General features: G+C 41.1%; 2 protein-coding genes across 8 annotated transcripts; both read right to left on the bottom strand.

The window, feature by feature from the left end:
* Window positions 1–1,617: 1,617 nt before the first annotated feature.
* Window positions 1,618–16,957, bottom strand: mccc1 (methylcrotonyl-CoA carboxylase subunit). Of its 2 annotated transcripts, none has more exons than XM_085137297.1 (19): window positions 16,706–16,957; window positions 16,200–16,243; window positions 15,797–15,936; window positions 15,574–15,669; window positions 15,325–15,446; window positions 15,084–15,231; window positions 14,763–14,884; window positions 12,311–12,422; window positions 12,011–12,092; window positions 11,768–11,895; window positions 11,507–11,690; window positions 11,124–11,233; window positions 10,713–10,929; window positions 10,546–10,632; window positions 6,171–6,220; window positions 5,822–5,959; window positions 5,272–5,379; window positions 3,719–3,790; window positions 1,618–3,620 (listed from the first exon to the last, which is right to left on the bottom strand). In XM_085137297.1, exons 1-19 carry the CDS (start codon window positions 16,759–16,761, stop codon window positions 3,489–3,491), a joined length of 2,148 nt encoding a protein of 715 aa, XP_084993423.1. In that variant the 5' UTR covers window positions 16,762–16,957; the 3' UTR covers window positions 1,618–3,488. The 2 variants fall into 2 exon arrangements, with proteins under 2 accessions (XP_084993423.1, XP_084993424.1); XM_085137298.1 differs by lacking the exon at window positions 16,706–16,957 and adding an exon at window positions 16,479–16,677.
* Window positions 16,958–17,115: 158 nt separating this feature from the next.
* On the bottom strand, window positions 17,116–22,701 carry lamp3 (lysosome associated membrane protein 3). Of its 6 annotated transcripts, none has more exons than XM_085137299.1 (9): window positions 22,635–22,701; window positions 21,586–21,741; window positions 19,980–20,096; window positions 19,479–19,561; window positions 18,801–18,926; window positions 18,550–18,622; window positions 18,274–18,444; window positions 17,956–18,096; window positions 17,116–17,766 (listed from the first exon to the last, which is right to left on the bottom strand). In XM_085137299.1, the coding sequence occupies exons 2-9, from the start codon at window positions 21,671–21,673 to the stop codon at window positions 17,627–17,629; spliced, it is 939 nt and encodes a 312-aa protein (XP_084993425.1). In that variant the 5' UTR covers window positions 21,674–21,741; window positions 22,635–22,701; the 3' UTR covers window positions 17,116–17,626. The 6 variants fall into 6 exon arrangements, 5 of the variants coding, with proteins under 5 accessions (XP_084993425.1, XP_084993427.1, XP_084993426.1 ...); XM_085137301.1 differs by lacking the exon at window positions 22,635–22,701 and adding an exon at window positions 22,264–22,316; XM_085137300.1 differs by lacking the exon at window positions 22,635–22,701 and adding an exon at window positions 22,159–22,201.
* Window positions 22,702–25,164: the final 2,463 nt, after the last annotated feature.

Below are 25,164 nucleotides of genomic sequence, written 5' to 3'. Positions count from 1 at the left end.
GCCATACCAAATTACTATTAAAGCTGGCCTACTGGTATTATACAGCTAATATATATGTTTAGTATTAAGCTTTGCTTGTTCCATATTCAGTTTTTCAGCAGGAGGAATAAATATATTTCAATAAATATTGTTAGCCCGCGACTTTGTTCCAGTTTTGAATTTTGGCCCACTGTGTATTTGAGTTTGACACCCCTGCGTTAAGGCATGGACTCCACTAGACCCTTGAAGCCGTACTGTGGTATCTACAAGATTGACAGTAACGCTTGTGCAGGTGGTATGTGTGAAGAGTAATATCCACATGGCTAGCAGGACCAGATGTTTCCCAGCAGAAAATTGTTTTTTAAAAAACGTTCCTGTGCTTCCTGATATCCCACTCACTAACAGGTGACATGATGAAGAGATGATCAGTGTTGTCAGTGGCCATAATGTTATTCCTGATCTGTTTATACTGCTCTTTAATGTATAATTTTATTTAATTTTTTTAAATTCTGCATCGAGAATTGGAAAAATAACTTTAAAGTAATGGCTCTCTCAAATCAACTTTCTTGTGCCATTAGCATTTTTAGCATGCTGAAGAACTGAACTAGTCTGTGAAATGATCCTTTTAATTACACAGTAAATTCAGACAGGGCAGTTCAAGCCATTCAGCCCAGGAGTGATGCACCTTGTAGGCTGAGATCAAGGCTAAAGCCAGGAGCAGAGGGTGACGACCTGAGCTCAAAAATAAAGCCAGTGTATATTTACAGTCTGGCCTCTATGGATAGATCTCCCCCTCCTAAAGACTCGTAGTGGGATGTGACCCTAACCCTTACTGGCAGGGGTGTGGTCCTACTGACTGACAGTTTGTCCCAAATAATGCCTGCTAGACCTGGTCTGCTATGAATCACTACACTGGACTTCTTATATGTGTGCATCCATGCTGTCGGAGTGTATTAGTAGTACAGATCATTTCAGAAGTGCTGTGCTTGTTGTCCTTCACTTCCAGTGACTGAAATTCTGGTTCTTAGTTCATAAAAGCCAGTCTTCTAACCAAGCTAACTAGGTTAGCTGAGAATGTAGCAAACCATCCGTGTAAGTCAACTGCTAGCATCAAAAACAAGCGCCAGCACTGAAGTTTCAAAATGCAGGGGCCCAGACCACTGAGTGAGATCACCATGATTTAAACAATGTATGAACAGGAACTGGCACGAGGTAGTCACCAACCCATTTCCTTTATTGTGAGCACAAACACGCCTTTAAGTTTCCGGCTGTTCTGTGTTTAACAGGCTTAACAAGCTTATCAGAGTGTGTTTAACAGTTTCAATAAGGACAGTGAGTGAGAAGTGCTGCAGTGGCTGCACCTGTAAAAGCAGGTGCACGTGGACCGTCTCAGCTGTTTCCAGCGTGAGGCAGCGATGCTCACGGAGCGTGAAGCCCGAGTCACAGTCATGTGGATGAAGTTAAGATCCTCGGTGTAGCAGGCATTTTCACATCCCGTCACACAGCATTTAGGGCTCGGCACAGGCGCGCAGCTGTTCCCATTAGTCACACTGAGCTCTGAGGGAGGCGACGCCAGGACACGACAACCACAAACACTCAAAACCCAAACACAGGCGCATCAGTGACGACACGGGACAGTTTATACTTTAAAAAAATTTATTACAGAATTTGACTATTTGATTATTTTACACCTACAACCAATCCAGGAAATGTGTTCATACTGACAGTTTTTGTCTACAAGATCTCAAAGCACACCGGTTAGTGAGAAGAGAGCGATCCACTTCACCGCCGACTCTGTGGCAGATCACTCCCTCACTGGATTTACGCGGATGCAAACCATCTGTCCGCCAAAATCTCTCCGTGACCGACATTTCATCCTTCAGGAGCTACTCTGAACCGAGAGACAAGTGCGTGCAGAAATGCTGCACATGAGACTGATTTGTCACAGAATGCACTCTGGAGTGCTTTCAGCAGCAGAGTGGAGGGTTAAAGGAGACCTGTGGTTTTTTGTTTTAACTGTGACAGAGAGGTGAGTGTGAATAATGAAGAGTTTGGAGTCAGTCTGGAAGCACAGAGTGGCCAGATTTTAATTAATAAAAACAACTTGTGCTCACGTTGTCAACTTGGCGCAACCTTTCCTGTACAGCGATGCTCTTTCACCCCTCCCTGAAAAGCCCAGACTAAAGCAAAGAGCCTCTGATCAAAGAGTAATCTGGCTCGAGTGGTAGCTTTTGGTGCCAATTCAGGGAACCGACACATGTTTGATGACTCAGCAGCAACTGTATAAGTTGGCGCTTGTAACAAGCCTCCTCAGAGGAGTTTAAGCCATTGATGAGAAAGCTGTTAATGTGCCCTGACATGAGCCGAACTTGTCAAAGTTAGGAGGGTTTAATCTGCTGCGATGGCGAGAATACGAGAGCAGAAATTCAAGAGAAAAGCTCCCCACTCTCTTGTTGCTACAGTAAGGCGTTTCTTTCCTAAACGTGACCAAAATGCCACAGAGCTGTGGACGCAGAGGGAAGAACAACCTGTGAGCAAACATGTTACACGATCAACAGCACTCACCTGCCACCGCCGCTGTCTCCATGTTTGTGATATGGAGACACAGACAGGGATATCTCACCTGATCTGCCTGATGTTCGAAGGTTATTCCCTTCAGGTCTCTGTGGCGTTGCAATCAACCCCCTAGCCTGTGTCTAACGTTCAAACTGCCTTTTTTTTCCCTTCGTCATTCATTAGTTTATCTTAATTACAATTGAAGATCAACAGAAATCCCCAGCAAAGATATTTTTGTGGTAAATAATCAAGATACATTTTGAAAATCAACATTTTTTAGAATTACTGATGATCCTTCTGTTGTAACTGAGTAGCCCTACTTTCCTCAAGAATCCTTCAGACAGTACTTGATAGAAAAAAAAAGTCTCATTTCTCATCTAGAAATTGTTTAAATGCACAAACAGTAAAGAAACTAAAGGCAGGAATCAGTCTAACAGAAAGACAGGATTTCGCCAGGTTTAACCATCACTGCCCCTCCGACAAGCTTGATGCCGACCAAAACTGAAAGGAGAGATTATTCACTGACAGCAGAAAGAGAATATGGATCTGCCGATGAAGACGAATCCAGATCAGCTTCTAGTGGAATAAAACACACTCGTTTGTTCCCTCTGCGTAAATCACACTCGCTGCACTGCAGACTGTATATTTCCCCGATGGTCATCCACACCCCACTGCGGTGGTTTCATGCCCCCCGAAACTTTGAGAAATGCTGACATGTAGGCAAGAATTGCTGAGTAAAAAGAGCAGCTGTACATGATAGAAGTTTTAGCAGGAAGACATCCAGCAAACACGCGGCTGCCACATCTGTCTCAGACTGACCCAAACTCTTTGTCGAACAGATGATTTAAATCCTGCAAGAGGCCAAAACTCGCTCACACTGAGTAGCTTTCCCTCCAGCTCTTACACGTGCTAGCCCTCTTCTACCTTATAGTGTAACTGTGGCTTTGATGCATTTACTGGTTGCTCCCCTCCGCCTGCTCTTCCTCCTCCACCAGCTCAACCAGAGGAGCGTGGCGGTTAGCCTGAGAGCCCTCGCTGAAGAAAACCTTCTTGATCACACCTGACTTTGGCGCCCGGATCGTATGCTGCAGAGGCAAACACAAGAGGTGACAACATTAGAAACTCAGCAGTGTGTGTCTGTGTGTGTACACCGGCTAAAAGGCAAGAATCATCAGTGCCTCACCTCCATCTTCATGGCTATCATGACCATCAGTGGGTCTCCCACAGTCACCTTATCTCCGGCCTTCACCAGCACCTGGACACAGGAAAAGCGGCTCGTTCACGAGGGACGTTCATCTCAAACCAATACAATAAAACCAAACCAATAATGTCACTCAGAAATAAAAAAAAGAAGTAACACACATAGTATTATGACTTCTTCCTTCATGTCTCCTCCACAGTCTCATTGCTCCAGCTGCTAGTGGATTTGAGGGAAGCAGTAATAAACCCAGACATGTCCCCATAAATGTAATAAACAAGGCAGAGGGATTTACTATCACTCTCCAGTCATCACCAGTTGCTTAACTTGTTGTTAAGCAGCATTTGCATCTGTCTGAGCAGTGAGTTAACTGGGGGCATGAAGCAGAGACATTTTGCTGTCTGCTGATTTACAGCAGGTGTAAAAAGAAGCTGACAACATTAAGCAAAGTTTATTCGTTACCTTGTTATGAGTTGAAGAAAAACTGGGGCACCAACTATGATTGTCCTTATTTTCTGCTGTACATGATTACATGCTCATGCTGTTCATGCTGTTCAAGCAGCAGCCAATCAAAAGAAGCTAAAGCTACTTTTTCAAACAGTGGATGAACTAAAGAGTTATACCAAGGCCCAGAAAGATATATAAGAGCTCCAAACTATGGATCATGCAAAGATATTCTAGCAGAGTCCCAGATAAAAACATATCAAAATAGAAATGTGATTATTTTCCTATCAAAATTAAGCTAAACAGACTGATACTATTCAAAGCTTTGTTATACAAAGTTTAGAGGTGGGATCACTTACCATCAAGACTAGGAAATATTCACCCTCTGAAGCATGTAAAGCTAATAATAAACAGACTGGACCTTTATGTCTTACAGCTGTCTAATTATAATAATTAAGCCTAAAAGGCACCCGTACAGTAGATGTGGGTCTGTTTTTTAAATACCAGAAAGTACTCATGGCTAAACTACTTACTGGCTCAACATTTATCCTCACAGCCATGACAGTGGCATCGATCTTTTAGCTAATTATCAGCAAAAAAACAGAAAAAGGTCAGCATATTTCCTAAAATGCCAAACTTTTGTACCCTGACTGGATGGAGTTCGTGGCCTTCGGCTCCATTAATCAATCAGAATCCTTTATTTATCCCTAAGGAAATTATGTCATGGACTTTGGGTTACTGATGTCAGAATAGTGGCTGTGATTGATGTATTTTTATGTGTCCAGATACAAAATAAAGCTGAAGAACAAAATAAGAGATGTATGGAATTTTTCATCTGCTCTGTGCGTGTCATTTCCACATATTAGGACATCTTGTGTCATACTGGTTCAGCACTGAGACATTCAGAGTGTAACGTCTAAAATTATAGACATAAGCTCTTCAGCTTGAGATTGACTAAGACTGCATTTTAACTGGTAAAGAAACTTTACTGGACAGCTTTTTACCCCCACAAAAAACTATTAAAACTTCAAATTGAACCTTAAAAGTAAACTTTAGAAAAACACGAATATCCTTTACGCAAAAGAAAAAGTCACCTTCTCTATAGTTCCAGTCATGGGGGCCACAGCTCCACCCTGAGCTCCTGAACCGCCAACACCAGCCTGATACTTTGGCACGGGAACAGACACCTGAGAGCTTCCCTCCTGCAGCGCAGATGTAAAGACGTCAGAAAGTGCAGTGACAGCTCGCTGACAGCTGAGGTGAGAGGACTGAAACAGGTTTTTAATTCCCCCTGATGTCAGACTGTCAGAGGGATGTCAGAGTGGAAACAGAGACAGTTTGCGCGGTGACAGGTGAGACGAAAACATCTTTAAACCTCCAGAAGGAGCTTTTGCATAGGCAAAAAAACCAGCTATAAATAAAACTGCTGAGGTTAAAAAGACCCCTTTTCCCTCCACTTCTGCTTAAGTGACTTTTCTATGTTTGGGAAACATTTAAGCCTTGTTTGGGCCATCAGTCACCAAACATCAAAGAGTTTTGCATAGAAGACACTGCAAGCAACATGATAGATGATAACCTGGATTTCAGTGGTTTTGAGGAATATGCAAAATAGAAATCTGTATACTGTGCATGTCAGATACATACAGTGGAGAACAGGTGCACCGTGTTGTCCAGGATCACAAGTTTAGGGCGGGACTCGACGCCATTGACAGTACAGTGCAGGAACGATGCCCCGCCTTCCATCTCCACCTCCCCTGTGACGTGATTCACCTCGTCACCAACCTAAAAAGAAAGCAGAAGTGATGCATTTGTGGGAAGTAACCTGGGTTTGTTTAAGCACCGACATCCCCCATTGTACTACTGTTATTTACAAATTTGGAGAACTTTACTTTTATTGTAAAAAGAAAACTTTTAATAAATACCCAAAACATACGGATTATAAAACAGAATTAAGTATTTGTAGCAAAAAAAAAAGTTAACTTTCTCAGCTCACCTGCATACTGTAGCTCCCATCCTGGTTGTACATGATGACCACATCAACTTCTAGATGGTAAAAACAAACAAAAAAAAGTGTTAAAAACAGTCTTGAGATAGAGACGGGAGAGACTGACACAAAGTCTTTAGTTAAATAAGTCCCTCAGCTGCTGCTGTCTGCTTTATTTTTAGCTTTTCGGTGACAATTTTTAATAGAAACACTGAATAATGAATACAAGTTCCTTAATAATGTGTCACAGACCAGACAGGCTTTAATTTAATTTTTTACACAATCATTAAATCGGATTATGAGTCAGTCCCAACTGTACTCGACTACAAATTAACAAATTTCTACAGTTTCATTCATTCCTGTCGTTCTTTAGATTTAAAACCTCCAAAAACAGTCCAGTGACTAAAACCCATAGCCTGAAGTCACCACACACACACACACACACACGCTTATACACGTGTATCTGTATCAACTGCATAAAGACGAATCAGAAGCAAAAAGCAAAAAGAAAGCCACTAGCGTCACTAATAAAAATCACTCTTTTTATATCGGTTATGTTGATTAGATTTCCATTTACTTGCACACACATTTAAACACAGATCTTTGTTTAATCTAATGATCATAAATAATTGAAAAGCTTAAACTTTCTGTTAAATAAAGGGAAACCAGACAAAGATGTTCATGCTTACATGCCCCCAGTCTGAACCAGTGTGTATCCATGCCCACATGTGGAGCACATACAGTGGGGCAAAAAAGTATTTATTCAGCCACCGATTGTGCAAGTTCCCCCACTTAAAATGATGACAGAGGTCAGTAATTTGCACCAGAGGTACACTTCAACTGTGAGAGACAGAATGTGAAAAAAAAATCCATGAATTCACATGGTAGGATTTGTAAAGAATTTATTCGTAAATCAGGGTGGAAAATAAGTATTTGGTCACCTCAAACAAGGAAAATCCCTGGCTCTCACAGACCTGTAACGTCTTCTGTAAGAAGCTTTTCTGTCCCCCACTCGTTACCTGTATGAATGGCACCTGTTTGACCTCATCATCTGTATAAAAGACACCTGTCCACAGCCTCAACCAGTCAGACTCCAAACTCCGCCATGGCCAAGACCAAAGAGCTTTCGAAGGACACCAGGAAAATAATTGTAGACCTGCACCAGACTGGGAAGAGTGAATCTACAATAGGCAAGCAGCTTGGTGTGAAAAAAATCAACTGTGGGAGCAATCATCAGAAAATGGAAGACATACAAGACCACTGATAATCTCCCTCGATCTGGGGCTCCACGCAAGATCTCATCCCGTGGGGTCAAAATGATCATGAGAACGGTGAGCAAAGATCCCAGAACCACACGGGGGGACCTGGTGAATGACCTGCAGAGAGCTGGGACCAAAGTAACAAAGGTCACCATCAGTAACACACTACAACGGCAGGGAATCAAATCCCGCAGTGCCAGACGTGTTCCGCTGCTGAAGCCAGTGCATGTCCAGGCCCGTCTGAAGTTTGCCAGAGAGCACATGGATGATACAGCAGAGGATTGGGAGAATGTCATGTGGTCAGATGAAACCAAAGTAGAACTTTTTGGTATAAACTCAACTCGTCGTGTTTGGAGGAAGAAGAATACTGAGTTGCATCCCAAGAACACCATACCTACTGTGAAGCATGGGGGTGGAAACATCATGCTATGGGGCTGTTTTTCTGCCAAGGGGACAGGACGACTGATCCGTGTTAAGGACAGAATGAATGGGGCCAAGTATCGTGAGATTTTGAGCCAAAACCTCCTTCCATCAGTGAGAACTTTGAAGATGAAACGAGGCTGGGTCTTCCAACATGACAATGATCCAAAACACACCGCCCGGGCAACAAAGGAGTGGCTCCGTAAGAAGCATTTGAAAGTCCTGGAGTGGCCTAGCCAGTCTCCAGACCTCAACCCCATAGAAAATCTGTGGCGGGAGTTGAAAGTCCGTGTTGCTCGGCGACAGCCCCAAAACATCACTGCTCTTGAGAAGATCTGCATGATCTGAAATGGGCCAAAATAGCAGCTACTGTGTGTGCAAACCTGGTAAAGACCTATAGTAAACGTTTGACCTCTGTTATTGCCAACAAAGGTTATGTTACAAAGTATTGAGTTGTATTTTTGTTATTGACCAAATACTTATTTTCCACCCTGATTTACGAATAAATTCTTTACAAATCCTACCATGTGAATTCATGGATTTTTTTTCACATTCTGTCTCTCACAGTTGAAGTGTACCTCTGGTGCAAATTACTGGCCTCTGTCATCATTTTAAGTGGGGGAACTTGCACAATCGGTGGATGACTAAATACTTTTTTGCCCCACTGTATATGCATTTCTGCAAATATAAAATCCAGATCTCTGTTGAGCCAAGAACTAATTAATAACTGTTGTCGATCTTTCCGAGTTGACTTTTAATAACTACTTCTTGACTTTCAGACCCCGTTCCTACAAGACTCAAAGAAATGTCACCATTAATTAAATGTGACTAATTTACATTCACCTTTTATGTACCACAGGCCTTTAGGCTGATAGTAGTTAAACCATTACTTAAAAAGTCCTCACGTGATCCAGCTGTGTTAGCTAATTATAGGCCAATGTCCAACCTTCCCTTTATCTCAAAAATCCTTGAAAGAGTAGTTGTCAAGCAGATTACAGACCATCTGCAGAGGAACGGTTTCAGAGCTCATCACAGCACAGAAGCAGCTTCTTCCTGTGGCCTCTGACAGCAGAAACACCTCAGTGCAGCACTTGACACCTCTGATGACAACATTTTACTAGACTAGTCTAGACTATGCTGTTAGTGTTGAAGGAAACATGCTGCAATGCTTTGAATTGCATCTACAGTAACTACAGTTAGGTTCATAAATATTTGGACAGAGATAACGTTTACTAATTTTGGTTCTGTACGTTGCAACTAATTACCAATAATTCAATGGGTTAAACAAAAAGATTGCATAAAAAAATCTGAGGAACTAAAGCAATTTTTTAACATAATTTCTTTCTTTTAAGGGGCTCAAAAGTAACTGAACAAATTAAATAACTGAAAATGAGTCCTGAACTCATGGACTTCACCAGATGCTCGGTTTCCTCCTTTTTAATACTCTGTCAAGTCTTTACTGCAGCGGCTTTCATTGCAGCTTAATTGATGATGACATAAGGAAGGAATTGCTCACACCTGCCCATGAAATAGCCTTGTGACCCCATTGTTCAATTACTTTAAAAAGAGGCACATATTAAGGAGCTGAAACTCCTAAACACTTCATCCAGTTTGAATGTGGATACCCCCAAATAAAAACGGAGAGTCTACATATTATGTCCATGTCCACTGTATAACTATAATTAGAATATGTTTCAGTAAAAGGGGAAAAAACAACAACTTGTCAGGACCTAATATGGACCTAAGTCTGCATCACGTCATGTACACAAGGAGTCCTCCTGACACACAGAAGTCAGTGAGAAAACACTGCACACATTTGCATTGCTACACAGATGATACCCAGCTTTATCTGCGACACCTTATTAAAAGAATAATTAAATTACAAGCGTATGTTAAAGAAATAAAACCCTGGCTCACCTTTATTTTCTTCTCCTAAATTCAGATAAAATTGAGGATACTGTATTTGGCCCCAAATATTTTAGAAATATGATATCCAACCAGAATTTTACTCTGGATGGCTTCTTCTAAAAGAACATAACAGGTAAGAGTACAAACGGGGATTAGAAAGAGATCAGGTTTCCCCCATATTACCTTTTCTTCATTGGCTCCAAGAAAAATCCACAATTACATTTAAAATCATGTCAATAATCAGGCCTCACCATATCTTAACAACCTTAGTCCAAGTACCATAGTGTCCAAACAGAGCACTTTGCTCTCAGACTGCAAGCTCACTTGCAGTTCCTAGAGTTTCTAAAAGTACAAAGGAAAGCAGGCACCTGTCCTGTGGACCCAGTCTGTGGAAGACACCCTTTATTTTTAAAATTAGACTCAATCCATTCGTTTTTTAATAAAGCGTACAGTTAGGGCTAGATCAGGTGACCCTGAAGGCTTGCCTTAGTTATGCTGCTACAGGCTCAGACTGCTAGGGGCAAGCTATCAGTCTAGACTCATAATAAATGTAGTGAGACCTTTGAAGGAATCCATTAGGTGGGCTATCACGGATTACTGTCGCCAGTTTCACACTGAATAAAAAGTAAAATCACAACCTTCTCCTGACTTATGATGTTAAATAATGTTTAGAAAAGAATTTCTGCAGAACCGACACACACGGTAAGGTTGACCTTTTCCTTATAAAATCCTATCAGACATTTGTATTAACCTGCCAGTCATTGCAATAATTAATATCTGGCAACAGAGTCACTTACTTTTATCTCCCACCTGTAGTGTCACATTTCTGTTAAACAGGATGTTGTTTCTCCAACCACGGCTAGAGCCAAATGGGGAGAAAGGATCTGGAAAACACAGATGCACAGACTTCGTTTTTCAGCTGTAATTTGTCCTGATCCAAACAATATCATCTCTGTCTCCTCACCAGTGGAGCTCTGGGTGAATCCCAGTGTGTGGTTCCTCTCCTGTAGTATCAGGCCGAGGGCTGCCTGACAGATTGTTGCCCCAGAAGGTGCTTTCGGAGTGGGGAAGAGCTCAGCGTAGTGCTGGGGGATGAAGCTGGTGCTCACATTTCCAGCCTCGAACTCTGGGTGGCCCGAAAGATTCAGCAGGAAATCTATGTTGGTGTTTAGTCCTACTATCTGAGGGCACAGAGGAACAGACAGGACGCAAAAACATCATTTTCAAGTGCTCGGCACTGATTTTTGAAGCTCGCACATACAGTGGCTATAGTAAAAAAAAATTTAACCCTGTGCTCATTAAAAAACAATTTTTTTTCAAAATTAAGCAGCACGACATGCAAAGCATCATTTAAGAGTGTGCATTTGTATCTTACATTGTACTGTCGTAAACAATACCGCAGCTTTTTTAAGGCAGCAGATCGGTCCTCTCCCCACACCACCAACTTGGCAATCATTGGGTCATAATGTGCCGAGACCTCGTCCCCTGAAACCAAACACAGATAAAAAGCTCCCACCATTTAACTTTATTAGTGTCTTACTGCAACAGATTCCCATTTCTGATGTTGTGGGCCAGTAATATGTGGGGCTCAGCAGTGAGGAGCTATAGGACAGAGCAAAAGCTTTGGCACCACACTTGAGAGAACTGAGCAATCCACCATCGTTATGACAACATCTACCCTTAGCATAGAAACTAATACCCTAAAAAAGAAAAATAAATTTATTTTTTACCCTATTTGTATATATAGTTGACTCCTACCTTCTCTGACGCCAGTCTCTATACGTGTATGTTGGTCTGGTGGGGGAGTGGAGAGATGCAGCAGAGGCCCCGCCCCAGGAAGGAAGTCATTATTTGGGTCTTCAGCATAGATACGAGCCTCAAATGAGTGTCCCCTTAGCATTATGTCTTCCTGAAGGAGAGGCAAGCGCTCCCCTGCTGCCACCTGGAAAAGAATTTCAGAAATCAGTTTTTTGTCACCTTGAAGACATTCTGCTCTCCCCTTCCTCCCTCCTTCCTCACCCTGAGCTGCCACTCCACCAGGTCAGTTCCAGTGATCATCTCAGAGACAGGATGCTCCACCTGCAACCTGGTGTTCATCTCCATGAAATAAAAGTTGTGCTGGGCATCCATAATGAACTCCACCGTACCTGCACAGTGAGACAAACAGAACAATGGCCCTTTTCTCCCTGCTTGTGCAAAAGCTGTTTTACTGTGAGTCTGGATCACTCTGGTGCGATGAATGCAGGAGAGTGAGTGTTTTACCTGCTCCAACATAGTTGACAGCCTTGGCTGCTCTAACCGCTGCTTCTCCGAGTTTTCTCCTCACTTCAGGGCTTATACCAGGCTGAAAAAATGTCACAAAACACAGAAACATGCTCATTTAAGTGGGAAACAACCTATTATTTACTTCACTGAATGGAAAAACAAGAAGAATCATTTTTCCAGGACTAGCCAATGGACCTATCTCGAGGTTAACCTCAGGCCAAGACCATTTCAGTTAGATGTGTTGATCCAAATGTATTCTTTCTCCTTAACTTTGTTCAAACTTTATCACTCACTCACCCCTGGTGCTTCCTCTATGATCTTCTGATGTCTCCTTTGAACGCTGCAGTCCCTCTCAAACAGATAGACGGCATTACCATGCATGTCCCCAAACACCTGGACCTCCACATGTCTTCAGGACACAGGAATATGTTAACTATAAAAACTTGTCAACATGGAATTTTACTGTCAACACATCATATTCTATAACCACGTAAATTTGTTTTTATAACTGCAATACTAGGGATGGGTATCGAAACCCGGTTCTTGTTGAGAACCGGTTCCCACTGTTTCAATTCCTTGGAATTGTTTGCCATTTTTGCAAACGATTCCCTTATCGATTCCAGTCGCCCCGAATGACGTCACCACGTTGCGGAGCGTCATTTACCTGGCAGGAAACATGGCGGCTCAAACGCTCAAAAGTTTGGTCAAACTTTACGAGAACGGATGACAACAGGGAAACTTGCAATACTTGAAAAGTAGATATTTCATTTAAGGGAGGAAACACTACGAATATACAAAAGCATTTGCTCACAAAACACACGATAACCTTAAATCAATGTCGTGTTTTTAATTCCGCTCCGGACTCGTGAATCTCAACCCAGCAGCAGCGGTAACATTTGCACGTCCTCTCCCGTTAATGCGGCAAGTAAATAATCAACTAACAGTGCATATTATGTTAGCGCGATCTGCCTTATTACAAAACCTGCCATTACTGTGCATTTAGGTGACCATGATGAGAGAGACAGAGTCTGGCTGGCTCAGATGCTGGCAGTTCTCGCTGCAGTCTACCGTTAGCGTCTCCTTTCAGGCCAGGATAGACGAATGTCACCGAGCAGTGACTAAGTTTGTGGTAAAAGGCTTGCACCCATTTGCCACAGCAGATGCCCCCGATTTCACTTTGGTAAGTGAATGTGTTGAATTGTAGGCAGGGACATTACTGGATTTTTTTTTTTTTCCTGGGGACCCTGTGACACCTCATTGAAGAGCCGTAGGCTGTGGATCTCTTAAGATCTCACTGTTGGGTTTGTAAGGCCATGTTACTCCTAAATTTCTATCTTGTTCAAAGAGAAGATATAAAACAAAGTTCTAAGCTGATCGACCTTAGTGTTCTCCTTTTTAAAATGAATCGATAAGAGAATCGATAAAGAATCGAATCGTTAAACAGAATCAAAAATGGAATCGGAATTGTGAAAATCTTATCAATACCCATCCCTATGCAATACACTACAGAAATCTATGAGAACAGTATATAGCCTCTGCCGACGGCACTCAATACTAACGAAGAAGAACATAGCAGGAAGACAAAACAGGAGGATGGAAGAAAACGTTTTTTTAATATGCTTTCACAGTTTAAAAAAATGTGAAAGCATTTCACAGAAAACAAAGTTGAATGCAGACTGCGCAGCTGAGCACGACAGCACTACTGCAGAGCACCAGCATTTAAAACGATGACACCCTGGAGCCGTGACGTCAACTTTGAATGGGTCAGTTTTGGGGAGTTACATTAGTGCATCTTGTTGATACCTTATTTATGTTAATGATTGTCCAGTAATCTTTATGTTAACGTGAATATCCCCAATGAGGGACAAAAAGGATATTTCTATTCTATGATATTCTATTCTATAATAGCTTATCTTTCGGAAACTCACTGCCTGCTACTTTTTTTTCCCTCTTCCACCTAACGTTAGGTTGTTAATCTGTGGGTCAATATCAATAATTAATTATGTCTATAAACAGTTGAACAGTGCATCAACCAAGAAACTATGACATACAACCACATTTTTGATTAGTAACTGTCTTTTCTAATTCTGTTTTACTAGTATTAAGCACATGCGCATACATGAGTTGGTCCTGTAAAGAGGCTCATGCACAGTCATGACAGTCATGTTTAGCCTGGTTATCATCTGCAGCTGGGAACAACATATCAAACATGAGAGCATGTCCAATCATAAATTCATAAACTGAATCATCTCTAAACTCTGAAAACTTCTGATTTCGGACTGGGTAAAAAAATAATTTTGATTTAATTTGAAGCTTTATTCGAACTTATGGACAGAAGACATATTTGTTAAATACTACTAGCAATTTCATTTGCATTCCCAAATATTTTTACTTATTTCATTTTTATTCTGATGGTCCTTTTGAGTAATGTTTAAAACACATTTGATTATTTTCAAATTCTTGTTTCCTGGGTCATTATTCTAATTTGCTGTGGCAGGACGAGACAACAGAGTGATATTTACAGGTGGGTAGACTTGAGCAGGCGGAGCCTAGAACAGGAGGTTTGCCCACAGGAAGTGGAGTTCAGAGTATTAAAACTGTTGTTGACTAATCGAAGAAGAACTGACAAATTAGTCGACTACCAAAATCATCTTTAGTTACAGCCCTACCTCTCTGTCACAAAAACAAGACAACATTTTGGCCACACGGTGGTGCTGAAAACTGCCTGGTTAACAGTTAAATGTGTTACCTGGGGTCCTCCACGAACTTCTCGATCAGCATGACATCATCATTGAAGGATTTTCTGGCTTCCCGCCGTGCTGACTCCAACTGCTCCAAGAAGTCAGAGTCTGAGCGTGCAATACGCATGCCCTGCAAAATTTTAAAGACCGATGAGTTAGGGTGGCAAGAGTTTAAAGACCACTGACTAGCTCATAGCATAACTCTGTTCTGGGCCCAACTTAATGTCAATCTGTCACGGTGTTGAGGTGTATCAGCTGATAAAGGCTGGCACTGAGATCAGCTGATCTGCCAGGATTGGACAAAAGCTTGACTTGATGCATCCTCTCACCTTCCCCCCTCCTCCACGAACTGCTTTGATCATCACAGGGTATCCAATCTGGACAGCCTCTGCCTGCAACTTCTCATTAGATTGGTCCTCTCCATGGTAGCCACCTATAATTGGCACGCCAGCAGCTGACATGATATGCTTGGATGTGCTGAAAAACAAAGTAAAATAAAACACGCGAGTTGAAACACATGGTTATTATTTCTCTTTCCTATAAATTTGGGTTACAGCAAAGAGACCAAACCTTTTAATGCCCATGTCTCTGATGGCGGATGAGGGAGGCCCAATAAAGATGATTCCTTCCTGTTTACATGCCTCAGCAAACTCTGTGTTTTCTGACAAAAAACCATAGCCAGGATGGACCGCCTGCAGATACAAAATGTCAGCAGCAAATAAGTAGATTTAAAAGAAAACACAAAAAACGGTTACAACACAGAAATCAGACATAAGTGATTAAAGAAGGCTAAATCCTACAATGAAAAGAATTCCTTACGTGTGATCCAGATTTTTTGGCCACTTCCAAAACTTTGTCCATAGAGAGGTAACTCTGCTGGGAGGGTGCAGGGCCAATATGGTAGGCTTCATCTGCCTTGAATAATAACAAAGCAAATACAGGTTTAAAAAACAAAAACAATGTCATATTTTATCAATTAAAGGCAGCTTCAGGAAATTATAAACAACTACTTCTTATAAAATAAAAGGATCCAGTGTCTCACCATAGCTACATGCATGGAATGTGTGTCTGCATCACTGTACACCGCCACTGAGCGTACACCCATCTTCTTGGCTGAACGCATCACACGGCATGCAATCTCTCCTCGATTGGCAATCAGCACCTTTTCTATCCTTCTCACCCCTGGAAAAGACAAACATCACTGCTCCAAACAACCTCAGCAAGGTGAAGGACTTGGACGTACAGTGTGTGCTAGTCAGTATTTGTAAAATTGGAAAGCGATCAGTTCATAGATTAATCAAACAAACATGCTGAACACCATCAGCTCCTGAAATGGCTGCATGTTGCTTTTCTGTGTAGTGCATGTGATTTTTGGACTTTTTGCATCACTCTTTGTGGTTACTCAATCTTTTGGAAGTTTTGCATGTATATTTATGCTTCCTCACCTCCTGAAACAAGCCTCACGCCTCTCGTGCTCCATGACAGCTTCCTGTGGAGAGACAGGAATAACAACTTCAGCACCACTCGTTACTACACAGGCTGAGCTGCTGCTAGAGCAACACAGCAGTGGCACAGGCAGTTCATCACAATAAGCATTCAAGAAACAAACTCCAAGCTAACTTGAGCTAGTTAGACAGCATGCGAGGTTGCTCCCACAAATATGTTGTGCTATGTTATGCTAGCACCATTAGCAACGCTAGCAGACAATTTGCTAGCCGTTTAACCTTGGTCCATTCTCATATATATCAGGACAGCGTCTCGGTGTTGAATGCAAATAACATTTTCTGCAGGTCAGAAGTCGTGTCCACAGGCTTAATGCTAGCGCCGTGTGCTTAGCTCAGAGAATAACATTAGATAGCCTCCCAAATTGACACCTGTAAGCTATCGTTAAAAACGAGTGCGCTTATTGTCTATAAGACAAAACAGCCCTTCAGTGCTCTTAGGTACTCACTGCGTGAATATCCGCAGGCCCTGTAGAGTTGGGAAACTTAAAATAACTGCAGCCATAGCCACCAGCTGTTGAGGCTAGCTGTGCTAGCTAGCTGAATGAGCACCTGAAAAAAAGGTCTCGGTGCTGGACTGGATAAGCCAACAAGAGAAATGTGATCGACTAAACTGTATATCTCAAAACCACAGCGACTCTAAGGTAAATTTCGTTATCATTATTTTTTGACCTCTCCAAGGACTCGTAGGGGCGACAGCCAATTAGAAGGGAAGGATAAGGAGGCGGTGAATAAGCTGCAGTTATCAAAAGTCGTCAGCAGATGGCAGCATTTCTCTGTCGAAAAGCTTGAGAATTAAAAGTTAACAGGGACTCGAAGTACAAATTTTACTGCATTCAGAACGTTGAATGCATTTATTTTGTTATGTATCCCTTAAATTATTTCAAGTATTATTTTTAATTTTTGTGCAGTAAAATACAACATAATGCAATGAGTATTAGTTTGTAACCTTAAGAAAGGGGGGCAAAGCATGATGAATAGAGACTATTTAATAACGACATTAGTCTGCACTCTCGCACCCATTTACTTCTATTGGCATTATTTATAGCTTTCTAGTGCGATTAAAAATATTCTATTTTGAACACCACTTGTTTCAAACAAATATTGAACATGCAGTGAAAAAAATAGCAATTAAAATTACACAAGACATTAATGAAAGCAACAACAACAAAAGTTAACCAAAAAAAAAGACAACTTTTAAAAAAATGTTTTATTTATTAAAATTGTAAATACCAGACAAACTGTCTTTTCTGTTAACAGAAGAATGTGAAAAGCCCAATGAAGGTTTGGGAAAAGAACAAGTGAAAGAACAAGTCAATAGCACCCCCCACCACCACCCCAGTCCAGTTTTACAGTGAACTCTTCACCATTCAAATCCGTTCGTATCCATTTCTGCGGCGATCTCTGACCACAAGGAAGCTCATCAAAATGATAAGAATGAGACACACGACGGCTGCCCCGATGATGATGGGAATGATTCTCTTGTTATAGTCAGCCCAGCACTCCACCTCTGAACCATGGAGAGAAACAGAGCAGCATTTATGTCTGGGATTTAAGTAAAATACAATTTTTTAAAAATTCTTCTTTTCAATAAAAATTTAATGTCTAATATTAAACTTCTAACATCTAATGGGATGTCTTTACACACAGTCAGATCATAACAGAGCTCTCATTCTCAAACATGTAAACCTATACTGACCACAAAAAAGGCTGTAAACCTGAAGGGTTGTAAGACGTTGTCCAATTTGTTCATGTTTTCTGCCACAACTTCCTGTCTGAGAGATTCTCAGCCAACATGGGTTAAACAGTCTTAGAATGAAGCTGCGCTGAAGAGAAAGAGCTTAACAGCCAGTAAGAAGCATTTTACGTTGGACTCTTTTGACCTGAGATTGTCTGTCTTGGCTACTCTGTTTAAGAAGTGCCACTTATTTACATTTGAGGATGTAAACTCTAAAAACCTAACTTTGGGCAGGAGATATTTGGTTTCCATTCATTTGTTGCTGTGAAAGCTAGTCACCTTTTCCATATTGTCCTTGAGACAGGTTGAAGGCCTGCATCTGCACAGGAACCAGCTTGATCTTCAGCTCAGACGACATCAAAAGCAGATTCTCAGACTTGCACATGAAGCTTCGACCGTTAGCAGTTTTGAACAGCTTTTCATGGGCCAACACACCTTTGTAAGTCTTGTCTGTTGGGGAGAGGATGAAGCACAAGAGTAGTTAAATTTTCAGTTTATGCTGGGCATCTGAATCACACACCAGCTGTCTGCTGCGTCTTTTCCTTTGGCTCTTACTGGAACAGTCTTTGCAGACAGGCATGGGAGACAAATGAGCATTCATCTCGATGACGTAGGAAACATTCTTCTCCTGGGGACAAAAACCAAAAAATTTGAGCTTCATAAACAACAGAACATTACAGCCTCGATGTGAACGTGGATAAGGCAGACCTAAAGTGAGTAAAACTGACTATGATGTGAAGAAAGGTATCCACAGCAGGCACGAGGATGACATGGAGAGTTCACCCAGCAGTGAATGAGTGTTGTACCTTTTTGAATTTGAACTTCAGGCTGGCACCATTGTCTGGCAGTGTGAGAGAGAGAAGAGCCTCTTCTTTGCCACAGTGACCACTGACCCTAACTCTGGATGGGTCCAGGTCAAAATACCAGGTTTTCTGATTTCAAAAGGAGAAAAGTAAAGGCTCAGGATCAGCATTACAAGTCACCATCTCCTCTCACTTTCTGTTGAGAGGAGACAAGCAAATCTTTCCTTCTGTGCTGGGTCACATCTGGATCAGTCAGTGAAAAATAGGAGCGCCTCACAAATGACTTAGAATCAGATGATGTCTGTTAAATATTGAAGCCCAATCAATGTCACGCCCAGTGTCTCAATTTTAATCTATATTATTATAGCATAGAAAGAAAAAAAATGATTACACTGAGGTCAGGTGGAAACGACTTTCAAACTGATTAACTCCTATGTGAAACGATCCAACTGTAACTGGAAAAAATAAATAAGCTGACGGCAGTTGGAAATTTTTGTGGTGAGAAACCAGCTTGTGACACCTCACAAAGACATGCTGATACAAACACACTTTTTGCAACAACTGCTGAAAAGCAACAAAATAAAATTCATACTAATACACAAAAAGAAGCATGCCATTGAACACACACACACACACACACACACACACACACACAGTGCTAAGACAGTCGCAGCCGCTGACCTTGTTTTCAGTGACCAAGAACTCTGCTCCCATGGTAATTCTGATGCAGGGTTTCCCACTATGGTCTTTTTTCACATAGTTTCCTGCACCCATATATTAAAAAAAACAACAACATAGTTTTTAACTCAAGCATGCAAAATTATAACGCATACCACTTTCAAATATTTCAGTTAGTCACCTTTAAAGCCATCACATCTGCATCCTTCTCTGAATAGTAGTCAACAAATGAACATGTACTGTAGGCCATCTGTTTTGCACACACGTTTCCCCAAATTCTTCACGTATGCACAGTAAACTATGAATCAATATTGCTTGCCATTCTTAGCCTTCAAAATATGAAATTAATCAGCATGACAGACAATCATTTGTGTCAGTTTTAAAAGTTATTTTATCTTCCTTACGTCCCTCTACCTCTTGTCCCATTACACCAGCATCTCTTCGTCTGCTGTAAACGAACAGGGGATTTGGACCATGCATATACATGGAATAAAACAGGTGTACCTGTTTGAGGAGTGGCCTCAGATGGCTGCAGGACCGGCCGGTAGATCTGACCCTTGGAGTGAAGCTCAGACTCCAAAGCAGGCTGGATGGAGCCGTTAGTGCTCTGAAAGTGGACACCTAGTAGAAGATCACACCTGTTATTTTCATTGTCTGGTCATACCCTGTTTTTTTCTTATCCCTTGCATAAAGTTGTATATCATTTAGAAATGAATAAATAACCAGCGGAAGTCTTCGCAAAATACAACACAGAACCCTCTTTCAGGAAGTACATACCTGAAAAAGGGAAGGAAAGGAAAGAAACTATGGTCAAATTCATTAAGGGGGGAGTGCAGTAGGTCCACTATCTTGAATGCCCTTCACCCATTAACTCTAGTCCAACACAGCTACTTCTTTATTAACCCAGAGAACCAGAAACAATTGAGCACTCCAGTTATTTAGAACAGTCTGAACCAGTATAGGAGCATAATTTGGATGAGTCGGAGTTGGAATACTGTTAGTCATGATAATAAGTGGAGCAGTAAGGCTCATTTTAAAAGCACAGTTGCAAAGTGCTTTACTGTTCGGATAAAACTTGCATTAAAGAAGTCAACATACACTATACACACAAACATGCTTTCAAACATACAGTCATCCATTCATTTGTACTGTGCACATATACTTCTATACAAAGGTGTGAACACATAATAAGGAAAAGCTAACTTATAAAAATAAGTTTTCAGCTGCCATTTAAAACTGACTAGCCGACAATGGCTGTTCCAAAGTTTAGTAGCTACAACTGCAAAAGCATGGCCACCCGTGTATTTAAAATAAATGATCGGAGAGGCCGACAAGGTCTGTGGCAGATGCAGGAGTGACAGATGCAGGAGCCTGTCCATGTAGGTCTCACATGGACAAAAAACCCCATCAGCTGATGGGTTTTTTTAATGTTACAGCCAGGGGAGGTTTGAAGCTCTGTAATTCTTGAGTCAGCAGAGCCTTTTACACACTGCATGCCTTAGCGCTCAGCAGCTCTGTGGTTTGTCACTTTACAGCCAAGTTGCTTTGGCTCCCAAACATTCTTAATATTATTATTTAGCATTTTTGGTCTTCATTAATTTCTGAAATGTTATGCAGGTAAGTGGGGGAAAAAAGGCTGTCTTAATGAGTGTGATCAACAGTAAAAAAAAAAAAAAAGAAGATAAAAATCAAGTAATTTTAAATGAGTCAACAAAAACAGCATTTCAGAAGGTGCAGAATTTAATGATACAGATAACAGTGCATGCAGCATGAGAAGTACTTCTGCTCAGGTCATACCACTCTTTTTTTGCTAAAACCACAGAGTGACAAGCGCGACATCTTTGGGACAGCTAAAGACCACTGTGTGGGAGAGGAAACCAGCGCAGTCTCATATATGACGTTTACCACACTACACTCTTGCAACGAAATATTACCATTTAAACAGAAGTGGAAACAGCAGTATCAAAAAGAGTGAGAGTAAAACTATTGAACATGGAAGAACTTTGAGCTTTGGTTTTGACATGCAAATAAAAAAAACAATCCTGTCAAGTGAGTTTAAGGTCAGCTGTCTGTGGATGGTTGAACTCCACTTGAATGCTATTAGACTTACCTGGAACGACAGCAGCCAGGAAGAAAAGATACCATCCCCCTCGGTGGCCTTTTAGCATCGCAGTTAGAAGACAAAAGAGAATAGCCATGCCACTAGATCAGAAGTGCAGCAGCTGTGCCTTGATGTCTAATTGTGAAACTGTTGAACACCTAACACCTAGATGAAGGGTGCAAAGGAAGTGAAGTGACAAAGGGGGTGGGGCAGAGACCGCTGCCTCACTCAGCATTGACACATCTGAAACTTTTGTTTTAAAAAGAAAGTTTTGAAGCCTTACAGCTGTTAAATGCAAGTACCTTTGTATTTAGTGTTCAGAGAAATCAGGTTTTAAAGTCTATGAAAGTGTTCTGTTCAATGAATTCCTAGTTTTTAGGGAGAATATTACTGGTCTAGTGAAAAAGAAAGAAAGATTACAATTTCCAGTCACATATTAAAGGAAAAAAAATGAACCAAGAGAGCAGAAACTCTTTTAAATGTCATAATCATTCTGTTTCCCGCTATTAATTTACATGGCACAGGCTGGCACTAAAGTGTCAGTTACAGGAAAAGGGTCAGGCAACACATGAGCATGCTCACGGGGTAGAGCTGCTCCCCTTAATCACACTTAACATGTATAACTTTTGTTTCTAACAATGACTGCTTCAACAGCGCCACCAGTATTTATATCATTAGGCTCTGTACCTTATAGCTCAATTTACTTTAAGGAGATAGGATTCAGCTGTAGGTGATTGGGGTTGAAAGACTATTTAATCAAGAACACAGAACGACAAAATAATTTCATCAGACATTAGTTATGTAACCAGATTTTTGCATACATTTTGTCTTAGAGCATTATCCAGCATGTCTATGTACATCATGGCATCACAAGGATGCAATAGGATCTGGATATACTGGGTCCTAGTTCTAGCCAATTCAACAAGTCGAGACAAATTCTTAAAGATTTGGAAGTCGATCAAATAAATAAATCATCTTGATGTCTCTGGTAAAGCAGAAAAAATAAATGTCCTCTGGAATATTCAGAAGTTTATCCTGGGAGTCAGATGATGTTTCACCTCTCATCCAGAAAGTTTCTTCAGTTCTAAAACTAAAAAGTGAAGAGCCCCAGGTATTTAATCCCTAGTGGGGATTGTCCCTTAAAAGGGCTGTTAACCCATTATTAATCATGTGCCTCGTTACATGAGTCAAGGTGTGAAAAAGGTCGTTACCACTAGAGGTTTCAGGTGAAAACACTATGAGACCTTGATGCGCCCTATCATGTGACTTATTCACCAGATAAACAATGTCACTTGGGGTTTTGGGGCCTGGCAAGGGATTTCCAGACTGCATTGTAGATGGCTGACTGTTGGTATTGTATGCCACTGTCTCTGTTCAGTGATGGCTTCTTTTACTTCTCTATCAAACCATCTGCCTTCTTGTTCCAAAATCGGAACCGTGGCATCCTTGAAAGAGTGACCTTTATCCTTTAGATGCAGATGTAAAGCAGAGTCTTGTCCTGTCGAGGTCTTTCTCCAGGTCTGAGCACGCCTCACTGTACTGCACAGTGGTTGGCTGAAATTGTTTTTGACATGAAAACAGAACAACACTGCCGACAAGCAGCAAGACTGGTGACTGCATTAAAATACGAAATAGGCACTAGACTTTTGAAAATGTCAAAGCACACAAATCACAGCTCATCTCTGAAAGTATCCCAAACATCAACACATCTATGGCATCATGTTTCCCTTCAAACTTCAGAGCCTTAGCTCACATAATACCTCTTATCAATCATAAACTTAATGTGTTGTCATTTTGCGCCAGCTCAGTTTTCTCAAAACTGTCCTTCTCTGAGCTTTCACCTTCCTTTTTAATCAAAAAGCTCGACTGTGGGGAGTTAGTTTTTAAAACAATGCTTTAGTGTTCATCTAACTGCTTAGATGTTCATAAAATAGAAATTTTACAAGAAATCCACAATAAAATAAAAAATATCATTGCATTACATCACTTTCTGTTATTTAGCAAGATCTGATGTCCAGAAGCAACAGAGGATAAAAGGAAGAAAAATGTATGTAGCATGTTTCTTTCATCCATAGCACTTAAATAACCTAAGGTTATTATTAAAGGAACCATTTTTGAGCAATTTATTACTTAAAACATCTCTAGAGCAGCAAAGTGATTAAACTGGAGCCAGAAGCACAAACTAGGAGATAATCAGGAATTAAACAATGGTGCTTAAGCAGGCAGAGTACACATATTCCACCACAAAGGCAAAAAAATGAAAGAGATACAGACCACTAACTACGGGAGTGGAAACAGAAGGGTAACAAGAAGCAGGTGTTGATAGTCAAGACAATGAATTAGGGGAGGGAGTGAAAATTAAACAAGTTACAAATAAGTATCAAAATAAAAGAGGAAATGAACAACATCATGGCTGAAACAGAAATGCAGGAACACGAATAAAGTCAACATGGAGGAATACAGAGGATTACAAGATGAGGATTAAAAAACAATGATATCTACAAACCAAAACACAGTAGTCAAGTAAACAACTAAAACATGAAAACAAGTCAAACTTAAATCAACATGAAAAAATAATCTGGGAAAACCAAATAAGACCAGAAAACGCACTGATAATAAGGAACAATAATAAACACCTTTCTTTTGTTTTCTGTATACTCCTGTTTGTCTATAATCCCCCTTGAATGAATACTGTTTGTTATTTATTCCTGCTGTCGTACTCTTTATATATTGTAAAGGAGTAAAATACTCCTGCACCACACGTATAATGAAAGGAAAGCAAATCACAGTGCGCAGTAGCGTTTTTTGATACGGGCGACACGGGCGGTTGCCCGGGGCAGCATCGTGGTGGGGGCGGCATCACGGGCATTGGCAAAAAAAACAAAACGTCATGCCAGCACATATTGGGAATGGCACAGGCACCGATCGGTTTTCTATCGCCCATTTGCTGGGAGTAAGGGCGCCCTCCGTTAGCGAGGTGCGCCTGCTGCTTGCAGCACAGGGAGGAGAGGGCGGGGCGGCGGGGGATTCACTGGCTGGCTAGAGCAGCATCTGATAACCAACAATAATATGATACAGACTTATAATTTGCACTGATGTTTTTTCGAAATTCTATACGCGAAAAGTGAGCATGAGAGCCCTCGGTGCGCCTGCTCGCTGCTGAAGTCAAAGTAAACTTTATTGTCATATACAGACAATACAGTCCAGTATATAGAGAGACGAGACGATGAGGCTCCAGTTACACCAGTGCAAGTAAACAAACAATAAATATAAGAAGAAAATAAATCTACACTTTAGGACTCGGGGTAACAATTTGAAATTTATAATTTACAGTTTGATGATTTAAAGTCTCACACACAACCTGTCGAAAGGGGTTCCAAATAGAGCACATTTCATTCATAATGTTATAAATCCAAGCCCATCATGTATTCATGATTTGAATCCTGGGTTGTGCGAAATCCTAGAAATACATCTTAGACAAAGTGAATCTGTGAACTAAGGTGTAGGTCTGTTAGGTTTTGTTGTGGTGATCCTCGGGTTGGGGGATTTGTGTTCATACTGGTGTGCAAAATTAAAACCAATGGAAGA

Source organism: Neolamprologus multifasciatus, chromosome 17 (genome assembly GCF_963576455.1).
Source record: "Neolamprologus multifasciatus chromosome 17, fNeoMul1.2, whole genome shotgun sequence".
Taxonomy (NCBI): domain Eukaryota; kingdom Metazoa; phylum Chordata; class Actinopteri; order Cichliformes; family Cichlidae; genus Neolamprologus; species Neolamprologus multifasciatus.
Note: the sequence above shows the minus strand (reverse complement) of the source record. Positions and strands in the feature narration are given on the sequence as shown.